The sequence below is a fragment of the Labrus mixtus genome, chromosome 4 (genome assembly GCF_963584025.1).
Source record: "Labrus mixtus chromosome 4, fLabMix1.1, whole genome shotgun sequence".
NCBI lineage: Eukaryota > Metazoa > Chordata > Actinopteri > Labriformes > Labridae > Labrus > Labrus mixtus.
In genome coordinates this window covers 22,812,649-22,830,471 of record NC_083615.1, presented here as the reverse complement: position 1 = coordinate 22,830,471, position 17,823 = coordinate 22,812,649, and the positions used below count along the sequence as shown (strand labels likewise).

The following is a 17,823-nucleotide window of genomic DNA, read 5'->3' as shown; positions in this document are numbered from 1 at the left end:
GATTTAATACCTTTGTTTGAAACCTTGTAAACTGTAACGTATTAAACACTTTGAGTTTAATTGTTGAACCTGTCATTCTTTACTACTTTAATACTGTGTTCCTTTATGTGAAAACAAAAACTACATTTGTACTTATTATACTTGTTATGGAAAAAAAACAAGATCATTTGTCTCAATTAATTGGTGCAATTATTATTTCTACTATAATGTTACTTTTACTACTACTACTGCTGCAACTACTCCTACTACTTCTAATAATAATCATCATGAATGATGATTATTATCATATTTAGTATCATTAGTTTAATAGAGTTGTTTCTTTTACCTTACCTTTTCATAGTTTGAGGAGTTTGAGAATTTTTTAAAACTTTTTTAAATGTACAAGATGATGACCACAGCAAATCACAAGTCAGAGATGTGACCCACATTTCATGAAGAAGACAAGTGCAGAGCTGATCTATGCGTCAGTTTATTACTGCTAATAGAGACTTCAGTCTGCAGTATGGTTCTTCAACTGTAATGTTAAACCACACAGCTGTAGACGAACATTTGCATATCATCAAAAATGTGTTCATATCACTTCCATCTTTCTGTGCATTTTCACACTCTGTGTAATTACATCTGAATCAGGAACGTGTGATGTGATCACAAGTGGTCACTAGAGACACAAATGGAGATGTTATTATGCCAGGGATAAACTGACATACTCAGATCTACCCACTTGTTGATTTGATCACCAAGGACAGATGTTTAGGTCAGGTGTAAACAGGACTAAGGACAACGTCTGAGGTCAACAAAGTAATACTTAATAAAAAAATCCTTGAAAGAATGATCATCGTGTACCTCATCAAATTCTAATCCGAGGCTCACAGAGGTGTGGAGGTTGTCTGACATGTCCAGAGTCTCAGCCGGCTCCTCCTTGAAGTCCTTCATCAGGTCATCCATCTTGTTGACGATATCTCTATAAAACAAGAAGAGGAAGTTAAAATATCTGAGGCTAATTTTAGCTCATGGAATAAAATGTGTACGAAGAGCATCTGTATATGTTAAACAGTGTTTTCCATACTAATATTTCATATCTGCATGTTAAGTTACATTTTGAGTTCATTGTTGTAAATATCCAATTGTGATATTTCTCTGCTTACATGTGTTCATGAGCAGACGAAATGGCTTTTAAAGCACTGTCAATGTTCTTGAGATGTTTCTCGTACCACTTCTTTCTCCTCAGCGCCTGAAGAGCCACTGGAAGGAAAGCACAGTGGGGAACAGTGTTAGAAAGATCATCTGTTGGAGATAGCAAAGTAAAGGGGAAAAATGAATAATGATGATTTTCAGGCTTTTTGACAGAAAACTAAACAGGTAAGTAAGCTTCTGGTACTGTTGTAAAATGTAGTATTAAGATAAAGTATTTCAGACTTCATGTCCTTTTTTCAGCAGACTTTTTGTCTTGACACATTAGAAAGAGCCATAACATTGTTTTTTGTTTTGTTGGATTTTGAGTAGTTTAATATGATGATTATGATAAAGGATGGAACTCAAACATCATCATGTTACCATGTTTTATTGATTTGTTTGACAACAATATCATATTTGGTGAAATGCCACACTTTCCCACACTCATTTGTATCTGATTCAGTTCAGTGTGCTAAAGGTAATGCGCAGGAAGAAGACCATTCAAAACATTCTTTCAACACAATACATTTGATTTGTTTCAACTTACAAAAAACACTTAAAACATCAATTGTTATCAAACTCTTACAATTAAATATTATTTTCTTTGTGGCTCACACAGAGTGGTCATGATGTAATATCTAGTTTTTGAAGAAAAAAGAAGAAGAGAGATACACCATTTAGTCTGCAGGGAAAATCTCAAGTGGCTCTTTATCTATACTGTTATAAAAACATTTGGTATTAATTCTAATTATGCATCCCGTCACAAAGGACAAGCACAAGAGTAGACAACAGAAGTTAAACAATTGTCCTTACTACTTGTTGAAAAATGTTTTTAACCTTTGGTTTCAATGAGGGCCTCAGTCACCATGGTGATACTAAATTAACTGCTATAGACCTTAATTTTACATTTCAGCTTTGTTCTTTATGTGAACTACACTGAATTGCAATTACATCCTTATTTTAAAGCTCTGACCAATAATTGTCAGTAACATTACTGGCCAGGTTCTTACTAACCCTTGTTAAATGACCTAAGTAACTAAGGTTATTTAATAGGTATGAAGGTAGCTTGAAAAATGCTAAATCTCACCCTTTCTGTTTTTTGTGCTGATTGTCTTGACAAACTGAAGTTCCTGCTCAATCTTTTTCTTCAGATATTGTTCCTTCTTCAGAAGCAACTCCTCTCTGTCCTGAAGTTTCTCTACGTCGTCTTGTTGGCAGGTCTTCTTTTTCACCTTTTCTTCTCCACTGAACATCTTCACAAACTGAGACATGACCCTGACGCACATGTACCGTTTGATGGAGACGTGACGTCACTGTGTTGCCCTGGTTACACAGCTACATTCAAGCTAACGTTAGCATATAGCTACTCTTCACTGACCACAACTGCTTCTTACCTAGAGAAACTTTTTTTTTAAACAAAACATTATCCTTTATTTTATTTCATTATAGCCTAGCATTATTTCTATAAATTAGTGTCTAGTAAGATAACAATGCATTGCTTTTACCGCCTCGAGATAGGCTGTAAGGGGCCAGCTCAGCTAAGTGAACTACATATTAGTCTTGCTAAAGAAAACAACAATATTAAAATTATTATTATTATTATTACCCCAAACTTTGTCAATACAAAACACGGAAATTAATATAGCTTTAATGTAGGCTAATTTATGCATAAAACATAGCCCACTGCAGTTAAGAAAATAGGAATGTCTCTTTCACTATGATATAAACTGGACTGCTGATATAAGAAAGTCATTGGCTCGAAAGTTATCAGAAGGTGTTGGGAGGGATATTTTGTTGCCCTAAATGGTTAAACAAATCATGTTGATAGGTTTAAGACTTAAAACAAGACTTTACAGTAGGCCTAATTGATCTTGAAGTGACTTATTGAAAGTCTGAGCAGAGAAGGGGAACAAAGAAGAATTTTAGAAAAAATAACCAAGCAATCACAAACAATATGGGGACGGAATAGAAAACCTTTCAATTTTATATAAAGACCCATGACATCATGTGAAGGGAGGTATTATTAGTTTAGATCAGTAAATTAGGCTAATCTGGCTATGTGGATCAAGGATCTCTTGATTGAAAGATTAATTGAATTGAGAGGAGCTATTCTGGACACTTTTGTTGAAAGTGAATTAACATACCTCAAGAGAATTGGATGTTATTCCACAGATAATCGTGAAACTTTCATCAGGGAATGAACATTTGGACTTTATTTCTGAAATTGCAATAATGCAATAATTAAGAAGTGTTAATTAATGTGAACAGGATTTAGATTGTAGTATAGAAAAAACATTTTTTAAAGAAAGATATTTTGCTAAATAGGACCCTATTCAGTTTAAACCCATATGATAACAAGGTGTGATATAAGATGTCTTGTTGGAAGTGACTTGGGCAATAGAATTGCAATGAAGACTATTTTTATCTGATTAATTAGGTTCGGATTAGATAACAGGTGCCTGATATTTAGATCTGCATCAAGTTCAGCTCCTTTAAAAAGTTATATCACATTCACTATCAGGCCCTGGATTTATTTTCAGGTGCCTCTGGAACATGCTCCAACTTTGGCATCATTAGGTAAGATGTTTAACTTAACAACAGAATTAATTAACAGAGCAAATCAGAGAGCCTGCCAGGAGCCAAACAGTTAGGCTATTATTATAAGAGTTCAAATATAGGACTGGGAATGAGTCATGGATAGGCCATGCCACTCCATCTAATGAAATGAATAAAAGTAAAAAAACAAACATAATAATTAGCAAAGAAGTCATAAAAAGAACTGTAGGGAAAAAGCTAACTCTGGTCAGAAATGAGAATGGCACTTAAAAGAATCAGGAAAGAGTAATTAAAATCTAGCTTCAGATTATTATTATTTACATACAAGACCAAACAGCAAATCTGATTCTGATACAGAATAATTCATTTGTTTTCTTGGTTGTTTTTTCTTGAACTGTTTTCTTGATTTCAAATTCAAACCATAGACTGTGAATATTAAACTCGATACCACATGGTGGCGATAATGTGTCAATTCCGCTAGAAAACCTTTCAGAGAAGAAGAACTCCTCCTAGACCAGGAAGTGAGATAGTCGGTATCATAACAAAACAAGAGTAGCCTGTTCATCAGCTGAAAATAAGATTTCTTTGAGCAGCTGGAATCATATTCGTCTTGTCATGGATGGTATGTCGTGTTTTAATAGTTGAACTATCAACCTGGATTCAAGTCTTCTCTGTTTAAAGCTATCAAACCAGTATAATGACAGAATGCTATTATTAGCTTGTTAGCTTGGGTGTGTGTTAGCTAGGTTAGCTGTCAGACCTGTTTTTTGGTTTTCGGTTATTTATCATCTTGTTGTAGCCGGACAGACGATTTATTATGTCGTTGAAATAACTTCTTGTTTTAACACTGAATGTTGTCAATGTAAATAAATATATTTTGAAGAATGTAACACTTAAAAATGTGATTAGAAAGTTATCATCTGGACCCCTCCTTACGTCTCCTCTCCTACTGAAAAAACACGATGACTTATGCTTCAAACATGCAGTAGCTTATATTACTCAATAGAGGAATTGAATGTTTGGCCAAGGCTGCTTTTATTCTTGTTTTTTTTATGTATTATAGATCTATTAGTATGAAATATTAAATCCATGTTGACAATTTACATTAAACCCTCCCTTTCCCTTGTCACAGATATGATCTTCAATTTAAGGGTATGTATCTGTGAGAAGGTTTAATCCTAAATAGCATGATCCAAATTGCACAGTGGATTATTTATAGATTTTCTTTACAATGTCGTGTTTGGTTCACAGTTCACTTCTAAGCAGCTTGAGAGACTTGCTAAGAAAGCAGAGAAGGAGTCTGAAAAGGAGCAGGCCAAGGTTAAGAAGGTGAGCACAGTTGATGTTGAGCTGCATATAGAAGACACTATGAGAAATGTCCTACAATGATAAATTCCATCTAGAAAGACTGATGCATGTCACACTCTTCTATCTAATCATTTTACTTCTTTGTTCTCTATAAAGGCTGAATACTGACAAATCTATCTATATGGCTTCACCGTATTTGGTTTATGTGAATACTAAATTAGGGGAAATATGGATAACATAATGGACAACTCTTTCTGGTTCATTTGGTTCTCTTAGTTTAACACAGTAGTAGTAGTAATCATTTATTTCAGTCACAAGAAAAAACAAAAACATTTTGACTGAAAAGGTGTAGGCTGAAGCTTTAGTTTATTACACCTACCCTTATTACAAATCTTATTGTTTAAGACACTACTAGTTTGGTTACAAAAAACAAACATATCAGAACAAAATTTGATCTAAGAATTTCTTTCAAAACAAAAGAAACAAACAAAAAACGAAACAGAAGTCACACTCACAAAAAATAATCAAACCGACCTTTTATATTTGATAAACACCATTTTTTTAAACAAAAATTGTAAATCTGGAAAGTGAACGACACATTCTTAATTCCATGTCATAAGTATTCCACAAATTAACCCCTTTTACCGAAATACACCTGTTCTTTATGTTTGTTCTTACCTTTGGTTTTTTATACACACAGGCAAATCCTGAAAAGCTTTCAGACTGTAACTATTTGAGTACAGGAAATCTGCTGCTTTCTTTTGTCTTCTTTTTCTGCATCAGGTGATTAATGTGTCATATGATCTGTGTAGTGGGCCTGTAGAGAGTGGTGATAATGTTTGGGTGTGGCTGTTATGCTCAGTCTTTTTGTTCTGTAGACTTAAAAAGACATGAACAATCGTATCTGTTTGTTTTACTTGATGAAGCATTGAGTTAAATAATGTGTGTAAAGTCTGAAAAAGATGTAAAGCTTTAACTATAACCAACTGTCGGTTGATTAAAAGGGAAAAGCCTTTAATGCTTTTATTTTGATCTCATAAAAAAATCAAACTTTATCATTGGTCTTGAAAGAAGTCCAACTCAACTTAAAACATGAAATAAGAGCTAGTTAGCTTTGTTTGCCTCTGATTGCCAATTAAAACCCTTTTTTTTTTAAATTTCATCCTTCTTTATTGTGATGTAAGGGCTGCAAGCGAAAGAAAATACACATCATATAAAGAAAAAAAAACAAATGAGGGTACGTGTTGAATGACTCATGAGTACATTTGTGTTCATTTGTTCTTCTGTTTATCTGATATTTTACAAAGTAAGCGGTAAGGGAGCTATCTGAAACAGCTGATGCTCAGAGTTCACCTACCAACAATGTCTGTTGTTACTGAGGTTCACGGTCCTCCTGCTCCACCATGTCAAAGAACACCCTCGCTCACAGATGGGTAACAAGATGTAAAAAGAAAGTTCTGTTTCCCCCCCAACTTATTTGTCATGTTTTTAATGACATTCACAAACAACAGCATGAAAAAGCGGGAAACCTTTTTACATCTTCAACTTATTATAGTTTTGAGTTAGTGTTTAGGCTTCATGATTGATATTTATTGTAATCAGATTGTTCATATGCATTCTACTTGTCTAATAAAGTCAGAAGGTGGCAGTGCAGCTCAGCAATAAACTAGGAGTTGTTTGGTAAATCTATATGTCTTTGCCTATTCATTTTAGAGGTAAAAAATTCTGTTCTGATGTCACTGGGCATATCTGTTCCTTTTTTAAATGCATGTTCGGTTTGGATGTCGTGGTAGAAGATATTCAGGGTACTTCTCTCTTGCATCATTATCATCTCACCGTGCAGTGATATTTCCCTGTTGAGTCATAATAGTCTTCACTTCTCATTTCCTCTCTAACAGCTCTCATGCATTAGAGATGAGGAGTGAGCTGCGGCTAATGATGCTGTTTGTTTTTATGACTGCTGAAAGGATTGTGGTTGTTGTTGTTTTTTTTACAGACTTCCTGGTAGACACACTTTTCAAGAGTTTTTCCACATATTGAAACGAATGCAAAAAGAACAATTTCATTACTGGACAAAATTTAAAAAAATAAAAAGCCCTGGTCGAATCTCTTCAAAAGACAAATCTACCCATAATATATTAAATGTGCTGATGAATGATTTATTTTTTAGTTGATTGATGTTTACTATAATGATATCACATAGTTAAACACACAATCATGTTTCTGTAAGACTCTGTTTTAATGAACTTTGTAAATTACTTTTTGTGTTCCGCTAAAAAAATGAATCATGGATGATGTTCTTGACTAAAGCGTCTGTGTTTCATCGACAGGCTTTGCAACAGAAAAATGTGGAAGTTGCCAGAGTCTATGCGGAGAACGCTATCCGGAAAAAAAATGAAGGTCTCAACTGGCTGCGCATGGCGTCACGAGTGGACGCGGTGTCCTCCAAAGTCCAGACTGCAGTCACAATGAAAGCAGTATGTAACAGTGTTCAATCAATGCACCTATCCATGCTGCCTGAGATTTTACACAGATTAACTTTACTTTCACGTTTTTACACTTTGCATCATTTACTGTATTGTGATGATCTTTAAAGGGAAGAAGATGAGGTTTTTTTTCTTTGCCAACACGTATTAAAGGCTTCTTCTTTTTTTTTAAGGTTTCCAAAAGCATGGGCCAGGTGACCAAGTCCCTGGACAAGGCTCTTAAGTCCATGGACCTCCAAAAGATATCTGCTGTCATGGATAAGTTTGAAAGCCAGGTGGAAAACCTTGACGTTCACACCTCGGTGAGTTTCTGAAGATAGTTTTTTGTATATTGTGCTTCAAAAAACTCTTTGTGGTTAGATGTTAGACAGTTGAACTTCATAACAAAGGACTAGGACTGATCAAGGCATGTTTGACTCATCTTGTTTAAAAATTAAACCCAGTTCTGCAATCGTTTGCCCCTCTCCCTAAGTAATCCATGCCTCTTTTTCCTGCACCAGGTGATGGATGACTCCATGAGCTCAGCGACTACACTGACCACACCTCAGAACCAGGTGGATGACCTGATCCACCAGATAGCAGAGGAGAGCGGTCTGGAGGTGATGGACCAGCTCAGCCAGCTGCCTGCAGGGGCCACCTCAGTGGGAGCTGAGAGCTCACGGAGCAACGAAAAGGAGGACCAGCTGTCTCGACGGTAAGGACCAGCATCTGTAGACGATTTGAGACGTCTGGTAACTACATTCGTATCACAGAGGTCACAAGCAGCATCTTTGTGTCTGGGAGGGATTTCTTTAAGCATAGTGATGAATACCGTTACTATTGAAGCAGACCCAATTTCACTGTTCTGTGGATTAAGACTAACAAGCAGCACATGAGTAGGCAATTAGAATAGAGCATGAGATGAGGAAATGTGATTACCCTCACCCCCACCACACACATACAAATAACTAAAGGCAGAAACACTGGATCCTTCTTTTGCACAGCTAAGAAGCATACACGTCATAGACTCAAATGCTCATGTGCCTGTGCACCCACTGGTGCATAGACCTACTTCACCTAAAGAAGCCTTGATAGATTTCTACAAGAGCCATGCTAGAACCAGAAAAACACCTGAATGAGCAAGACCCAACCTGTGACCATCACTAAGCTCTCTCTGACGCATAGGCTCTTAAAATACTTACAGACACGAGCTCTTAAAGGGAACTGTATCATCGGCCTCAAACATACTTACCAGTGCAAACAACGTCATCTCTCTTAATGTTAAGGTGCACTTATGGTGCCTGCTGCTGTGGGATCACTGTAACGGAAACATCTTCAACCTGCATATCTCAATATTTCATACAGAAGAGTATCTGCAGGGGGACAATATTTTATAGATTAAAAAATATAAGCATTAGTTTTGATTTCACTCAGAAATTCTAAGGACAGCCCCATTCCTAAGAGATTTTAGTTCAGTCATAACTCTATATATCTGATAGGCAATTTTTTTTTTTTATCAAACAAGTATTTGACTAGAGGTTCATTAAACATGCTGGTTTACACTTTCAAATGTCAGGGGTTTATGCTTGTCTCTGTTCTATATCTCTGTCCATTAAATAGGTTTAATATTTATCTACTGGTTTTGCAAAACAACAATGGGTTGTCACCAGGAGCTCTGGGGGATTGTACTGCATGTATTTTTACTCCCCCCCCCCCCCCCCCCAAATGGTGCTGATGTTGATTGGATTGAAATGCATCACTGTGTGCTGTGCAGCTGTGGAATTCTTGTCTAAGAAGATATTTCTAGACATTGTACACATGAAATAGGACAAGGCAGAGAAGCCAGTCTTCACATGTCAACCATTCTGCAGCTCATTAAGCAGGTGTTAAAATCTAGAGGTGTTGTTCTCATTACTGACAGGTTTTCTGGCAGGAACATGATTTGTGAGGCTCAAAGAGTTATAAGTGTTGAAGCAGCCTAAAGCTTTAAAGTTTTATTTGTTTTTTTTAAGAGAATCTTGCTGTAGATTCATAATAATTTATTTATCCCGTTTCACAAACGCTCCAAACACTTCATCTCTCTCCTGTTTTTCTTGTCACACGTTGCAGGTTGGCTGCTTTGCGGAACTGAGGGCTCCTCCGGGAGAGGTGACCGCCGCCTACAGCTGTGTGTAAGCAGATGGGCTTAATGATGGCAACACGAGCTGTGTGTGTTTCTATTGAACTGTTCCTACCGGGAGGACTTAACAAGCCTATTGATTACCATCCCCCCTGCTCTATAAATACACACATCGGCCTGAAATACCAACTGAGAGGGCTTGAATCTCACCCAGGTTCACCTTCTTATTTCGATCCATCTATTCCTGTCCCTTCCTTTCCCCTCTAATTCCCCCTTGCATCTCATTTTACCTTCCCTCTCCCTCCCTCCTTTTTTTTTTTATCCCTTCTTCTCTGCCACTTTTTCTACTCCTTGGCTCTGATATCACACTCTTATGGATGTATGCTATGTAAACAAAAAGAAACCAATCTTATAAATTGTATGATGTATAATAATAAAAAGTTTTATTAGGCAGTTATACACTGCAGTCGATCATAAGGGGCAGGGTGGGTTGAAGATGTGTCTACATGTTGTTTCTATAGTTTTCAGACTTTGTCAGCACGGGGGGCTTTGATTGGGTGATTCTGATTTAAGGAACGAGACATTTAATAGTAAATCAGTTCTGGCTTGAGCAATTTAGGCTAACTTGTATTTAAGTAACACTAATGCTAAATTCACACTAATGTATGTTCATTTATAAACACAGAAGAACTTTGGGTACGTTTATGGCTGACATCCACACATCACAAGTGTGACCTCCCAGTGGCCCTAAAACTGCAGCTTTTGAAAATGACGGTGAGCTTTAAATTTTCAAACTGAGAAACAAAACTGGAAACAAGCAGATATGCTGGCTGATTGGTCTTTTCAGACATGCCGCTATCATATGGGCCTTTACTGATAGAAAAATAAACCTTCTTACATGCTGCGGTTATCTGAACATTAAGAAGTAATAGTAGGCGCTGCTGCATTGTGGTGCTATTGAATTTTGCATAAATGTGCAGGAGGCAAGCTGACATTTGCGTGGCTTTCAGTGTCCAGTAGTGTCATCAGCCCCAGCCATACATTGTATATTAAGTATATACAGCCCAACATGGAGTGATGCTGTGATGGGTGTAACAACCAGTGCCTGTTTTGTGTTCCTGTTTACACCGGCATGCACATGAATGGTCAGGTGAAATGGCTTTCAGAGAATAGTTATGATACTTTGCTAAAAACACATTTTGGATGGAGATCAATGTGATTTAAATGACTGTCACAGTAGTCTGGAGGTAGGGGTCTCCTTTCCTTATCAGAATCATCCCAGTTAAAGCCGCTTCATGTTCTTTCACTCAAAAACATCAAAGGACAATCTTCAAACCGGGTGGGCCCCCGTGTCAAAGTGGTTGTTTTGGTGTTCTTCTTTCTGTTTATTCAGATTTGTTTTTTTGCCTGTATTCATTTTTTTGTTGTTGCTTGGAATGCCTTATTTGGGATGAAGGTGATTGTAAAGGTGCTTCCCTCTTCAGTGCCTGAAGGATTGTAGATGAGAAAGTGAACAGCAGTGAAACGAGACTCCACAGACATCAGTCAGACAAAAATCGGTTTCAGCTCCTCTTCCTGCCAGACGAGCTGTAGATGTTTTGAGCTTCGTCTTAACCAGCATCAATGACATTGATAAGTGTGAGCTCAGGTTGCCGTTGCAGTCAGGAGGACGTGATCTTAATCATAACATTACATTATCTCTTTGAATTTGCAGAGTGTGAAGTTGTTTGATCTCTTTTTTGTTGTTGTTGTGTTTGATTTAAGTTAAGGTGTTGAAGATCTCCCATACCAACCCGGAAACCTCATGCAGATATTTTTGGAAACTTCTCTGTGTCCAAATAATTTAATCTTCCTCAAGTGTCTCGTTCTATCAGGAGGACACGTCAGTGTATCTTTAGCAGGGATAAACATGCTGGACATTTTTTCTAATGTGACAACAAGAGGGAGTTCATGCCCCTAGTTGTTATTACCCACAGGTTTTGCTTAAAACGTCTTATCAGTCATGTTTGACAGAAATGCAAAAGATGTGATTTGCATAAATAGCAGGTGATATTTAGAGATAGTGGAATAAAATGTATAATGGGGGCTGCATGAGCTCACTAAAAGCTGGTTCCATTCGTTTCTTCCTTTTTAAAAAAAAATCCAGTCTCTGCATTGAGTTACAAGTGCTGGCATAGATGTTAAAGTTCAGATAGGCTGTAGTCACACATCCTCTTGTAACGGGTCAGCGTCACTCTCTGACAATGTTCCAGGTTTTTTTTTTTTGTCCATTTTAATCACAAGGAGGGTTTATTTAAACTCAGAGTTCAGCAGAACTTTGCAGCACTTTTGTTTTGTATATTAACCTTGTGAAAATAAAAGCTTGCCCTCTGATGCGTATGACTTCAGTGGTTTGTTTTTAAAGTGGTGACAGACTACACATGATCTTTCAATTGATGTGTGTGCTGAATATGTAACAGTGCTTTATGTCAGGTCAGATTTCAAGCAGCAGTAGATGCTTCAAAGGTGCTGGTTAAAGACGAATCCACAACATCATAACAATATACATTTTTTTATGGAGCATTGAAATATGTCAAAGAAAAGACAAACATTATTTCAAAAAATAAAACAAGAATTTTGATTCTGAAGTTAATAGGTTGGTTTACTGATTTAATTATTAAACTACATAAATACCCTACAATAAAAAAGGTCACTATATCATTGTTTAATAGGGAAAGTAAGATTTTGTTTGTATATTTTATTTTCAGAATAAAAGTAGTTCTTCACTTGTGAAATGCTTGATTCCTTTTCCAGTGACACTTGTTGTCCTCCATACGTGGGATGGCCAGATTTTGGTCATATATCGTGATGGAAAGAGAGCAAATGTTGGTTCATCATTTTATTCTAACTTGACTTGGGGGAACTTTATTGCCATTAACAAACTGGTTTGAAAGTTTCTGAAGTGAACTTAATGTCCAAACACACTTAAACAATAACTTTCAAAAAATGTACGCAGAACATCTTGAACATTAATCTTAAAAAATGCATCTGTATGAAAGATTTATTTATAACGAGTTGAATAGCCTCATAGAATGTTGTAGAGGCATTAAGGTTTCAAATTCACTTATAATTACTCCAAGGAGAAGGATAGAAATCATTGCTGCAATTATCAGAATCGTTTTCTTTAAAAGGCGTCTTCAGTAATTATAGTAAGAGGTAGTAGTTTTTGTTTAAGTTATTATTTGGGGCCTTTTTGCCCGAGATCAGGGGATGATATGCAAGAAAGGGGTTGCTCGGATTCAAACCCACAGCCGCTGCAGAGAGGAATATAGCCTCTGTACATGGGGCGCACTAGGCGCACACATATCCACTAGGTTATTGGCGTTCCCAAGAGGTGGTCGTTTTAGTTGCACTCTTAAATACACAGTACAGATACAGGACAATCACAGGATGATCATGAATCTGCTCTTGTTGTCATGCTGTTGCCAGGCCATCTAGCAGAGCATCTGTTTGTGTGGACTGGTGCTCTACTGCCATTTTAGAACAAGGTTTCTATGTCATCACAGCTGCTTATGATCCTATTGCAACCCAACACAAGAAGGATAATTACTGCTGCTCGCAACTGGATCATGAATATTCACACTGACGCAGTTTCTTCACAGGTTGCTGTGTTCTAATGGTAAACAGATGAAACTGCATAAACAGAAAGGATTCCTGTAATTTCTCACTCAAGACTTTTCTCAGGAAAGTGTGACAATGAGCAATTGAACTAAAACCACATTTTGCTTTCCTTTTAACCCTCTCTCATTCTCTCTGTCACTGTTTGTGAAATAAATCATGAGGTGAAATGTTGTACCTTGGGTAAGAAATTAGACAGCTGGGGGAGGGGAGCAGCACAGGCAGACAGGAGATGTGCGTGTCAGAAGCCCCATAACCACATAACCACAGGCTGTCCTTTCATTAAATGTCAAAGAGGGGGCTATAGTCATCACACCAGCAGGTTGTCTTGGCGTGCACTGAGTGTTTCCACTGTGGACTCCCCCGCCTTTTCTCTCTGTGGAAGCCTTGACTTAGCCATGCTGACAGAAGGAGGACACACAACTCATGGAAACACAATTTATGATGAGCAGGCTATCCCGGGACTGACTTTAATACTTTGAGCAGAGTGGTGGGTGCCCTGGGTGACGTTCTCAACGGAAAGTACTGACCCAGTGTCCTCACTGACCCGCTGTGGACTCAAAAGATGGATGTTATGAAATTGAAAATGGCTTTTAAATATTTAAGTGACTCCCAGTGTGTGTGATACTATAAAAAGCGATGCTCACAGTGTTATGCTGACAGAGTGGGAGTTCCCATTTAAAGCTACATTCCCCGAGATGGGCGGTAGTTTCAGGTTTCCCTGTTGTGTCTGCTGTTTGTGTTCAACAAATAAGCTATAGCCTACTTGGCAGCAACTGTGAAACTGGAAACTGCTCAGTAAGCAAGGAGTGAAAGCATAATGGATCAGTGTCACGAGATACTATAGGGACCAGAGGACAGGAAACAGAAACAGTGAAACTCTGGATTGAGTGGGCTAAAGGGAGGAGCAACAACATTTCCATATTTGCAGAATACAATAGGAAAGGAAACTGAGAATGAGAGATGAGTTTAAAGCAGGATTAAAATGAACACCAAGCAACCCCCTGTGTTCATGATGATAGCTGACACGCTTTGCTTTTTGCTGGATTATCTTTTTATTATCATCGCAATTCCGCCATTTTATTTGGAGGAGAGAAAATTAAAAGCATGTCACCCTGTGTTTGTTATGGGTAATCCCTGTCTGCCCCCCTACCCCCGCCCCGGCGGATAGAAATCACGGTGTTCCCTCTCCCATGTGGCCGTCCCTGCTCATTGGCTGAGGAACGGGGAGAGTGTACAGTTTGTGCTGCTCCGATTGGATTAATGAAGAGTTACGTCAAGGTAGTCATAGTTACCCAGAAAGAGACAGGAAGTGGATGGATTTTTCCTTTAGAAATAAACGAATACAATGTATTATAAGGGGGTTAACGGATTATTTCGACACACATTATTGAGTAATCAGCAATGTTGTTATTATGTAAAGTCAAAAAAATAGTAATTATTCGGTAGGCCTACTACCTGGCCTTAAATGTGCTGTTTTGTGTAAAAGATATATCTAACATAATTTTAGTTGTTTATGATTAATGCGATAAACAAAGATTGACAAAGTAGGCTACAAGCGTCCATACTGCTTGACATTACATTATAGTGGTGGCAACTCCCAGTGTAATTTATACTAAATGACTGAATTACTAAACGCAGCTGTCACTGTATTAATTGTAGGGTTTTTTGGAGGCACTCGGAGCCGGTGTGCCGAGGCAGTGTCTAGATTCAACCCGGTTATTCCAGTTTTAATCCCGCCACACGCCTCATTGACGAGAGGCTTTTATTTTGGTAAAAGACCGGAAGTTAGATTTTTTTTTAAACGAGCTAACTTTACCGTAACCGCTGTGAGCTGCAAATAAACGGCAGCTGAGCTAAGATGTTCCCATCAACAGGGGACATAATAGAAAAGTAAGAGCAGAGGAGGCTTTTGTTTGTCGAGACGGACATTTTACCGTCGTGTAGAGCCCTTCAGGAAGCAGTCAGAGAGTCTCCCTGTGGGAGTGTGTTTTCTGTGTGCCGGGGCTGCTGCTGTGTCGCTCGGCTTGGACAGGACAGGGCGGGGTGATGTTTAGGTTCCGGTATAAAGGCAGCGAGAAAATGGGAATCAGACGAGATGTGGAGCCGGCTGTTGACGCTGTCGTTTTTTACCGGAGACTAGAATGAGAAATTTACCGTCCTGGTTTAACAGGGCGGTGGTGTAACCGTCTGGGGAGGCCGCTGTCGGGGAGATTGGTGTCTCTGCGGCGCCACTCCGCCCCCTGTCCGTCAGTAAAATGAGGACGCTATTTACATTCTGTTGCCTCTTCCTTATTACCCGCGGAGCGAACCAGGCGTGGGCGACCGGAAACCTGACAGTCGATAGCAGCAACGACAGCAACCTGACGGCCGACAGCAGCAGCAGGTATATCAGAATCGGGGACGGGTCTTCTCAGGAGTTTGAGTTTCCTGAAAACACCAACGGCGTGATTGTAATCTCCAGCTGGTACAGGAGCTCGGCTGCCAGCAGGAAGGGCCGTCAGAGCTGGAAGCAGACTGTGAAAGTCCGCTCCCTGGACCCCGAGGTCCTCTCCATCCTGAATGTGACGGACAGCGGCCACACAGGAACCGCCAGGAGCTACATTATAAGCATCCGCTCTGGTTTCCCAGGCAAAGCTCAGCTGCAGATCCAACTGCTGGACCTGGACCAGGATTCGGTGCCGGTTCTGATTGAGGAGAGGACAGATTACTCCATCAGAGTGGCTCCTGGAAGTGATGATCCGGCCACCCGGCTAATCCAGTCGGGTGGCCTGTCCCATTTCTCCGAGAACCCCATTCTGTTTGCCTTGCTGCCCCTCATCTTTGTCAACAAGTGTGCCTTCGGGTGCAAGGTGGAGGTAGAGGTGCTGCGGGGTCTCCTCAGGAATCCTGTGCCCCTGCTCCTGGGGGTGCTGGGTCAGTTCCTGGTGATGCCTTTGTATGCCTACTGTATATCCCGGCTAGCTGTGCTGCCCAAAGCGCTCTCCCTGGGCCTGGTCATTACCTGCTCAGCCCCTGGGGGAGGTGGGGGCTACCTGTACAGCCTGCTGTTGGGTGGAGACGTCACCCTGGCCATCTCCATGACCCTGGTGTCCACAGTGGTGGCAGCAGCAGCTATGCCTTTGTCATCAGCTTTTTACGGGTGGCTACTGGGGGTTCATGCCGCCTTGCATGTTCCGTTTGTGAAAATCCTGGGCACCCTCCTCTTCATTGCCATCCCCATCTCCCTGGGCATGCTGGTGAAGCTGCGCCTGCCCGCCCTCACACGGGTCCTGCTTAAACTCATACGGCCGTTTAGCCTGGTGCTCATCGTTGGTGGCATCTTTATGGCTTACCAAATGGGGTCATCCATCCTGGCCAATCTGCAGCCGCAGATTGTGGCAGTCGGGGTGACAGTGCCTTTGCTGGGGCTGGTGGTAGGAGCCGTCCTGGCCAAACTTGCGGGCCTGCCCCCACCTCAGAGGAAGACGGTCAGCATCGAGGTGGGGGTCCAGAACAGTCTGTTGGCACTCGCTGTCATGCAGTTGTCCTTCCGCCGTGAGGAGGCTGACTTTGCGTCCCAGGCACCCTTCATTGTGGCCCTCAGCAGCACCTCAGAGATGCTACTCATCGTCCTGGGATACTATGCCCATCGGAAGTTGTGTGGGTCTGCCGTCCCCAGGAGTGACGACTGATTGTAGCCACAGTCCTTTTATCTGAACTATTTTTCAAAAATGAACCCCTCAAACCTGTGGAAGTTTTGGCTACACGATGCCAACAATCACCGATCCATTCCTCACTGTTGTGGTACGCAGGACAGTGAATGGACTTTTTTTGTGCATTGTCTTTGTTTTTCGTATTTTTCATGAAAACCAAAGGCCTTTTTCCCCTCCGAGACCTTTTTGTGTTTATTTTACAGTATGTACTTTTTAAAATCAGAAAATACTGTGAGGTACGTAATGTAAATATTCCTAAAAAGAGAAATACCTATCAAAGAAAAGTTATTTTTGTACCAGATTACTTTTTGTAATCAAGCAAAGATTGATTTGCATCATGTTTACAAGAGGTCCATGTGTCTTAGCCTGGGGGAGAGCTTTGGGGGGGGGGGGTTAAGTATAAACGTTTGTGAATCAAACAGGAACATGATGGTGGTGTTTTTGAAAGTATTTGCTACTGATTGTGTTTTCTGGATCTGCGAATCCATGTACTTGAATATTGGAGAGGAGAGAAGAAGAAAACATAAATAAAAACATTGTTAAAGCAGACTTCAGTTTGGCAGCAATGTGTGTGTAAAGAGACTTGAGCAACCGGTCTGTTGTGACAACACTGTTGGCTGATGGTGTCAGCTGTTAGCCTCTGCATGGTTGGTGTTTCACTTTTACACACTGGTGATTGAATCAATGCTTCAGGGTTATGCAAAGAAGAACAATGTCACACTGTGTGTTGAAATTCCCAGGAGGAACATTTGGCCTGGTCAAAATTCAGATATTTTTGGATTAACGCTACTGATATCAGTTTTATAGGTATAAAACATGTGTAAATGTTACAATTCAATCCTCTGAAACA

General features: G+C 39.6%; 3 protein-coding genes across 3 annotated transcripts in view; 2 read left to right on the top strand and 1 right to left on the bottom strand.

Annotated features, from left to right (window-relative positions):
• si:dkey-238o13.4 (uncharacterized protein LOC560780 homolog) overlaps nucleotides 1-17,823 on the bottom strand; it is a 171,544-nt gene that overhangs the window by 65,670 nt on the left and 88,051 nt on the right. The gene's annotated exons all lie outside the window — the stretch shown is intronic.
• Nucleotides 4,216-10,078, top strand: chmp1a (charged multivesicular body protein 1A). Its single transcript, XM_061036431.1, has 7 exons — nucleotides 4,216-4,351; nucleotides 4,862-4,881; nucleotides 4,981-5,058; nucleotides 7,368-7,514; nucleotides 7,697-7,825; nucleotides 8,024-8,217; nucleotides 9,612-10,078. The coding sequence occupies exons 1-7, from the start codon at nucleotides 4,345-4,347 to the stop codon at nucleotides 9,631-9,633; spliced, it is 597 nt and encodes a 198-aa protein (XP_060892414.1). The 5' UTR covers nucleotides 4,216-4,344; the 3' UTR covers nucleotides 9,634-10,078.
• On the top strand, nucleotides 15,081-17,522 carry slc10a3 (solute carrier family 10 member 3). The gene has a single exon (XM_061036430.1). The coding sequence runs from the start codon at nucleotides 15,537-15,539 to the stop codon at nucleotides 16,950-16,952; it is 1,416 nt and encodes a 471-aa protein (XP_060892413.1). The 5' UTR covers nucleotides 15,081-15,536; the 3' UTR covers nucleotides 16,953-17,522.